The sequence below is a fragment of the Mercenaria mercenaria genome, chromosome 14 (genome assembly GCF_021730395.1).
Source record: "Mercenaria mercenaria strain notata chromosome 14, MADL_Memer_1, whole genome shotgun sequence".
In the NCBI taxonomy this organism is placed as follows: Eukaryota; Metazoa; Mollusca; class Bivalvia; order Venerida; family Veneridae; genus Mercenaria; species Mercenaria mercenaria.
In genome coordinates, this window is record NC_069374.1 from 8,203,694 (window position 1) to 8,212,636 (window position 8,943).

At 35.7% G+C, this 8,943-nt stretch overlaps 1 protein-coding gene across 1 annotated transcript; it reads left to right on the forward strand.

The window, feature by feature from the left end:
- The first annotated feature begins 6,456 nt into the window (after positions 1-6,456).
- LOC128548633 (uncharacterized) lies at positions 6,457-8,482 on the forward strand. Its single transcript, XM_053524007.1, has 2 exons — positions 6,457-6,684; positions 7,008-8,482. Exons 1-2 carry the CDS (start codon positions 6,457-6,459, stop codon positions 7,884-7,886), a joined length of 1,107 nt encoding a protein of 368 aa, XP_053379982.1. The 3' UTR covers positions 7,887-8,482.
- The last annotated feature ends 461 nt before the right edge of the window (positions 8,483-8,943 follow it).

The window sequence follows — 8,943 nt, forward strand, 5'->3', positions numbered from 1 at the left end:
TGTGTCATTCTTAAGTACATCTACTGGAATGGCATCGAAACCACAGGCTTTGTTACACTTAGCATCTAAGACTGCTTTTCTAATTTCTAACACAGAAATTGCATTATCAAAAACAGGTTCATGTATAATATTACTGTCAGACATATAATTGTCGTTATCACATATAGTACTAGTATTTTCTACAGTGCTATTTTTATGCAGATTTTTAAAACTATTTTTCCATTTATCCAACACTGTTGGTACGTCATTTGACACCATACCATTATCTAAAACAACCTCCATAGGGATGCTTTTATTACAAGCAATACCAATTTTTCCAATTCTCTTCCAAAAGTCACTTTGACTGTAATTAAAATCATTTAAAAAATCAGCTTGAACTTTATACCAATAGCCACGTTTAGCCTTCAGGACCATTTTATCAAAATGCTTTCTATGCTGAGAAAAAGTATGCTTTAAAAATCTCTTTTGTACACCATTATTACTTTTAATCCAATTACGCTCATGTCGACAAAGTTCATTCCAAAGCACAGACAACTCTTCGGTCCACCATTGTTTGCCCATTTTTCGCTTTTTATTATTAACAGATGATGCCAATACTTTGACATGCTTATGTTTAAGTTTTGAGAACATTTCTTCTTTAATTGATGAACACAGATTTTCATATGCATTGTCAATATCTTGACGTTGTAAACCTTGCTCAAGCCTAAACATTGTATCATGTAGTTGTTGTATCTTAACATCATCAGACAAAAAAGAATTAGGCATAGACTTGACATCAAATTTTAAATAAGAACCTTGAACCTTATCAGCATAATTCATACCCTTCGCACAGTCTGTATCTAAACAAAAATTCCATGTAAGAATGGAATGATCAGGATAGGGTCCTGAAGTAATGACAATATCAGCTCCAACACTATTTATAACATCTGTAGTTTTCAGAACAGAAAATTCTTTAAACATATGTATATCATCATGACTTACAATGCAATAATCCACTACAGAGCTACCATTTGCTGAAACACATGTAAAATCATTAGAGACATAGTTTCGTCCATTTAACAAGCACATATTACTGTTAAGAAGACAATCAATCAACAAATGACCATATTTATTAACAGTAAAATCTAAAACATTCCTTGCAGATATACAATCAACTCCATCAATATAGTCAGATAAATCACCACATCTACTGTTAAAATCTCCGCAGATAAAAAGTTTCCCCAAGTTCTGATACTCATAAATGTGAGATAACAGTGTATCAAAATATTTTTGTGCATCTATTTGGCGTGACGAATTAATCGGTGGTAGATAACACACACAAATATTAAAACGAGAAGAATCCATTTTATTTGTCAAGGATAGCCATAAAATCCCCTCTGACTCAGAATTAAGAATCTGAATGTTAAAATCTAAAAGTATTTTATCCTTGATTAAAAAGCCAATCCCTCCAGATCCCAATTTAGCATTAACATGGAGTTTCTTTCTATTTTGACCATACCAATTATACCCAGGAACACAAAGATTATCATTACCAATAAGATGAGTTTCTGAAATGCCAATGATATCAAGAATTAAACTATTTATACAATGATATCTTAGTAAATAATTATCACTGTTACAGTCACTTTTCCAACTCCTTACATTCCAAAAGCCACATTTTAGCTAATAATTATGACTAAATCTATTAAAATCTCTGTTTCTTTGATTGTTGTTTTGCCTATTACGACTACCAGATCTGGATTGATGTTGCTGTCGATGTGCTGCATCTCGTGAATCACGGTAATCAAAACAAGAATGTGATCTGTCTTGTCTGGACGAGTAACTTCTTTCTGAAAAATAAGGATAGCTATCCTCACGTGAGGAATAGTCTGTGTCATTTTGCTTTTTATTAGACCCTCTATCACAGGATTTCTTGATTTTTTATGAGATATATTTGCACTATTCTGTCTATCACTATTATTACGACCTGAAAAAAGAGTGTAGCTATCCTCCTGTGAGGAATAGTCTGTGTCATTTCTAGCACTATTATTATCTCGCGAATTCCTTGATTGCACACGCGCATTATCTGGAGAGCGTCTGCTCCGCTTATCTCGAGTATCATCTGCCAAGCTCCTCCTAGGCGAGTACACGGGGTTGCGCCTGGAAGGTGATTTCTTTGTCCCCTGTCTAGTCCCCTGCTCCCTATCTGATCTGGTGTTACTTCGATGTCCTGTGCCACGTGAGGTTACAACACGTGTACCCCTTACAGAAATCTTATCACCTTTAGTGTAAGCATTAACCAGAGAACGAAAGTTTGCTGATAACACTCTTTCCTGTTTACTTTCCATACGAATGCCGGAGAGGGAATGAGATCCGGTTTAAACTTGTTATAACATGTGTCGCTGAAATTGGTTTACAAGAGCATAATTAACACATAAAACTATTAGGTTTTGGACAGCAGACTGTCAACCCTCCATTGTCAAATAGTTGATACAGCATTTGTGGTTTATATTATAAGTGTCTAAATAATACTTACCTTCCTATTAATATTTTACAGTATTTTAAGTAAAACATTTTAATTTGAAAGATAGAATGTGAACAGAAATAAAATCTTAACAGTCTTGAACGACGGATAGAAATTTTTCGTTAGATATGATAAACTGATGGATGTTACGTGGCGGTTTTTTACTATCGAGATTTAGATTGTGGTGAGACAAGTAGAAAAAAAAGATTGTTTTCACAAAATTAGATGAAATAATTTGTAAAAATGTTTCCGTCTAGCTGTTATTTTTATATATGCTTTTTTAACATTTGAAGGGGAAGATGAGTCATACTACTTAACCACAGTTTGAAGGCTGTACAAACATTTAATCATAGATGCTTCGAAAAATATCTGGAAAGATGTTCATGGATAGTCTATAAATGTTAACATCCGAGTTCAACGACAGCACTAGCGGCCGTTTTCGACAGTCTTTTTTTCTCTCGACCATGCCTATTTAACGGCTAATATACTTTTTCAGGAATAACGTAGAGCCCGGAAACTTTACACAGGTGTTCCGAAAGGACACATCTGTTAAACCAGATGATAAAAGTTTACAGAGGTTGTTCTTAAACAAAACAATTTGCGCAAAACTTTGGATTTTTGCTCGATTTTTTTCAAACTGAAGAAATTGTTAGCGAATATCTCAAAATGTAACGATCGTATTTGGCCCAGAAATTGTAAATGTAAGCCATGGTCATTCCTTGACAAAACTGTCAAGTTGATTTGCAAGAATTGGCTTCATTTTAATAGAAATAAATGAAAAACTTTACCTACCGATTTACAGCTGGGTTATATTTCCAGCTGGGTTACATTTCCTGCGGGCGTCAGGATAGCCGGTTATCCAGTGTGAATGTAGCTATTGTCTTTCAGAGTTGCATTTCTTTAAATGTACCTGACATTGAATGAAAAATAATTGCTATGACAGAAAGAAAAACTTAAACTGTAAATATAAGGTGTAATTAGTGTCTGAATAAAAAGTATATTAGCTGTTTAAAGTATGCATTAAGACGTTTTAGTACGTGGTCAAGTGGCAAGCATAATTTAAAAAGCATATGTTTGTTCGATATATAGTTCTGCGTTTCATTTTAATCACTTAAAATGCACCAGTGGCCACTTACTTCAAAATTACTGAGCTTTGTCAAAGATTTTTTAAAGTAATATGGTATAGTAGATATACATTGTACTTACTGAAATTAAGAGAAATGGCTGCCAGGTGGACATTACCATAAACTGTCTAGTTATTTTGTCACGGAAGTGAGTACACATCATGGTATCATGGTGCCATGTATACTGTGACAGATAATGGATTCAAATGTTAAAATTACGTACATATTCTTAAAATTAATTTTCTAACCATATTCCACCCACACCATACTTTAGCAATATGATTTTAGTACTAGCCATTCATTTAGAGATATCTCACGGGTTTGGAAAAATATGTTTTAGCATTTACTGCATTTCATTGACATTATCAATATTTTTAAACAGATTTGACTAACAAATGCATCTGAACATAGAAGCTCTTAAAACTATTCTTAAATTCTGTCTGTGAAAAAGCGTTTGATCATTGTATGCGATCCCTTGCCGCTTGCCTTATCTTCTATTTTAAGGTCGCTCGAAGCACCGGATAACTGTAGTAATTTGCTTTAAGTGAACAAGATTCTTCTTCAAAATATCAGTCCCTTTGTGAGGATATAGACATATATATGGTCGGATTCAAAGTTTATAGTTTATTCTCATCCACATTATAACCATTTATGATACAATTAACATAACATTTATAATGCTGCACGTGGCCACTCATAAAATGAGTTACATGAGATTATTTATCATAGATGACTGAAATCCCCTATCGGTACTTAAAACCTTACACATATATCTTCAAAATCACCAGACGCACACCGACACACATACGTAGCACCGGAGCTACAGCCACCACGGACTCACATGAACTTAAATCATTACAAACGCTAGAATATAGATAGCGGATGTATCGTAATGCAGTTAACATAGTCATATTGTCAACTCTAGTTAGTGTTTAATTGCGAAAGCTAAAAGCGGCGGGCTTCAGTGTGTGTAAACGGTATCCCACTTCTGTGCATCATGTGGGCCTTATCATGTTGGTGTTAATCATTAGAATATTAGCATAATAAGCTGACTTTTATCTTCCTAATCAGTCTAAAAATCATGTGTTAGGCAAATTTGCTATATTATATCGCTCTCTAACTAATATTGTTTAAAATATGTTGAAGGTAAGTGTTTAAAGGTTTCAAATATTATTAATATTATGATTCTTTGATTTTAGATATAATGCGAGGTAAATCGAGCAAACAAATCACTAGGTATAACGAGAGTTGTCGCGACATTTTAATACAAGTATGGTTATTACAACAGCATAATGTTGTGTTTGGTTTGAATGGATTTTGCAAGGCTGGATTCTGGAACCCTGTCTCGCGAAATATATAATTTGCCGCTTTTCCGGCGCACATCGGCGCACGCCGGATAGACACGCCGGGAAGCCAAACGAATGCATAGCAGCGAAACTGCGCAAACGACAAGGCGGTTACAGTTCGTTTTCGTAAACATCAACGTTTGTAAACTTTAGAGTATCTAATATAATACCCCAGTCACACATACGGCGCCGATAGCTACGTCTAGCAACGGATAGAAACGTAGTAATCCGTATCGATCCGTACCTGAGCTGTACCTCAAAGTAGTATTCCGTATCAATCCGTACCAACACTTGGTCAAAACATATTAAAGACTTGTCCCAAACTTGCAAGTTTCTCCAACTTTTGAACATGCACACAAGTTTGAGCGATCCGTAGCCACTTGAGCCTGACTTTAGTCCAACTTGGTTGAAACTTATTCATCAGTAGTTGAACGTACTTAACGCAGTTATGCATACTGAAACGTACCTTGCCGTAGTTTCACATGATGTCAAAGATAATCGTAATGAAAACGCTGGCTACACGTGGCCGATTAATATGAAATTAACCGACCCGTTTCTAAACCTTAATGCAAACGTAGTCAATCGTATTGATCCGTAGCTGAACTTAGTTATCCGAGGCTGCCCGTTCTTAAGCATAGTTCAACGTAGTTCAACGAAGACCCGTCCACGCGCTGGGCAATTTGCTAAGCGCAGTAAAACGTAGTTTAACGTAGTACGCCATACCTATCCGTACTTATTCGCGTCCTGCATATTTTGATCCCCGTTTCTCACCATGTTTCCCGTACTAAGACGTACTGCTCCGTATTTATCTGTGTCCGTCCCCCACGGACCAATCCCATCCGCACCGTACCTCAACGCACGGACATATCCGTATGTGTGATTGTAGCTTTAGAAAAACGTGAGCTCAAGCTTAAACAAAACATAAATCAAAAAGCAGAAAGGTCATCATTTTTGTTAGTAGAGAAATTTTGGTTTGAAAACATGTAAACACGTATGACCTAGTAATCGAACTGTTACATATCAGTGAGTGTATAAATAAACCAATATATCCTTGCATATAGCCTAGATTTTAGATATAAATAGATTTGTATAATGTGTGAATCAATATATGCGTCAAGGAGAACCGTATAAAATTGTGTTGATTTATGAAACATTCGACCGCATATAGAACCGTCACCGAGATTTACAGACCGACATAGATACGAATGAAATCGCTTTAAATTGTAATGAATATTTATCATACGGTTAGAAGGAAACTGTTGTCTTACTGGAACTTGAAAACTGGAAAAAACCTGGAAGTTCAACAGTGTTGAATTGTTTTTTCAGGATATCAGAAATGTATACTGCTATTACACGCACAATAATTCAAGAGTGGGTGTCAATATTAACATACTAGACTAAACGTCTACGTGAGGATTATCTGTCTATTGCTTTGTATAACAGGATACTTATATATTCTATTTATGTGTAATGAGTAACTAAAATGGCGGAAGACTTCTCAGACTTGCTAAATAGTGCAATGGATTGTATTGGTTACTCAAAAAGAAGTATTGTTTCAAGAGCTGATGTTTTAAATAGATATTTTGAAATATCTAGCAAAACATGTTTGGAATCTGTTGGAATAGAGATGTTACTTGCAGGAAGTAAATCAGAGGGAGTGGTTCCTTTTCTCGCAAGTGACTATGACCTAATGCTTGTATTTAAACGATGTGTTTGTGTTGATGTTGGCTGTCATGAAGATGGTATTGTCATAATTGAAACCTACAACAGAGACTGTCCACCTGGATATACAAAATTACGACCATTAAATATTGAAAAAATAGGCAATACTGAATACTTGCAATTGTGCACAGTATATGACATTTCAACAGGTGTTATCTTATTGAAAAGCTCTAACTTTCAGCAGTTTCTGTCTTTGTGTAGTGAAGCACTTTCTTTTTATGAAGGGCTACAAAGAAAAGATGTAGTATTGAGTGGACCTGCGATATCTGTAACAATTCAGCCTAACTTAGTAAAGGGTGTGAAATCAGCTAGTATATATGGCGACCAAGTGCCAGCTCTACCTTATTATTCCTCGTCATTACGCAAGAGTGGACGGAGCGTGAAAGAATATTCGAATGGCCGTCACCTGATGTTATACAAGATGTTTCGACATTGGAAGGGTATGTTGTTCCGGTTGGACATAAACTTAGTGAGGAGCAAAACTTTGAATGGAGAATATGTTATACGACTGCAGAACGGAAATTGATTTCCAGTTTAAGTGAAGTACAGCTTAAGCTGTATGTATTATTGAAAATGGTAAACGGTGACATTATTAAACCTAAAGTGGACTGTGTAAGCTCATACATAATTAAAAATATTATTTTCTGGACAGCTGAATGGTCACCCACGTATGTCTTTACTCCATCTAATCTTACACATATGCTGCTACAGTGTTTGCGGTTTCTATTACATTGTCTGTGTAATAATTGTCTTCCAAATTACATGATTCCAAGTCGAAACCTTTTCCTGGGCAAGATCAAAAGTGAACAGAAACCCCAGCTTAAAAGTGTTCTACAAGAACTTTTAAACGAGGGAGAGAAAATTGTTCTTAGATGTGACAAATTGAGGAATGCCATGTATATAATGCATAATGATCGTTCTATAGCAACTAGATTTAGGTTGTGGCGAGACGAAGTTGAGGAGCTGTTTCTCATAGTTAATTTGAAAATGGTCTCTAAACTGAAACCCAATATGGTGTTTCAGCATAGCTTTTTATATGATATACTTTTTGAATTTTGGAAAGACGAATCATATTTGACAGAAATATTAAGACTGTTTAATCTTTTATCTGTAGATTTTGCAACGATGCTTACAAAAGGTACGCAAGGAATGGAGGACGTTGGTACTTGGATGAACAAATTGTTGTCATAAAAGTATAATCCTTATCTGAACGATGTTCCAGATCATTGGCCTTTTTCTAAAATAAGAAAAATGGAAAACCACAGGTCGCCAAACATAACGTAAACAAAAATGTTGCAGGGGACCTCCTTTGGCCTAGTTGTTAAGGTCGCTGACTTCAAATCACTTGCCCCTCATCGATGTGTGATCGAGCGCTACAAGGGGCGTTGAATTCATCATGTGAGGAAGCCATCCAGCTGGCTTACGGAAGGTCAGTGGTTCTGCCCAGGTGCGCGCTCGTGATGACCTAGGGTCTTCCTCCACCTTCAAAGCTGAAAAGTCGATATATGACCTATAATTGGGCCAGTGCGACGTTAAATCCAACAAAAAATAAAACAAACAAAAACAAAAATGTTGCAGGCTCGGTTTAGTTTTCCCGAGGACCCAAGAAAACCCAATTTCTTTGTTGAGTGAAATCATTTTCTAAATCTATTATAAATGTGCAAATTTTGAACAGACTCTGTGTTATTTTGAAATAACCGTATCAATATAATAGACGAGCAGTAATACTTTGTCAGAGCAATTGATTAAAATACGCGACGAATGAGATTAAAAACTAACACAAAATTGATGAGTATCTTTGTTCATTGTTCTGTTTTGCGTGCAATCATACCTAACATATTAGTTGATTCTATTGGTTACAGCCATAAGCGATTATTTGCTAATTCGAAAAAGAGTATAAAGGTATCCCTTCGTTTAAATTATTTACTGTAGGCAGAAATATTTTGACAAAATGTCAGTAATTTTATTGTCTGTTTGTTTGTTTGTATGTTTGTTTTGGGTTTAACGCCATTTTAACAGTATTTCGGTTATGTAATGGCGGGCAGTTAACGTAACCAGTGTTCCTGAATTATATACCAGTACCTGTTCTCTGTAAGGAACTGCCAACTTCCAGGCACGAATCACAGTACGAGGACAAATAAATTAGACAAAATGTCTTCTCTCAAATCGCCAAGGAGATCAAACGCCTCGCCCGATGATCAAAATCACGACTCCTCAATCTGTAGATAAACTGTTAAGCGGCATCGTG

What these genes read in the sequence shown, in the direction of transcription:
- LOC128548633 (XM_053524007.1), top strand. Translation starts at nt 6,457, where the DNA reads ATGGCGGAAGACTTCTCAGACTTGCTAAATAGTGCAATGGATTGTATT. An exon ending in TGCTTGTATTTAAACGATGT is followed by an intron (nt 6,685 to 7,007) that starts GTTTGTGTTGAT and finishes GAAATCAGCTAG; the next exon opens with TATATATGGCGACCAAGTGC.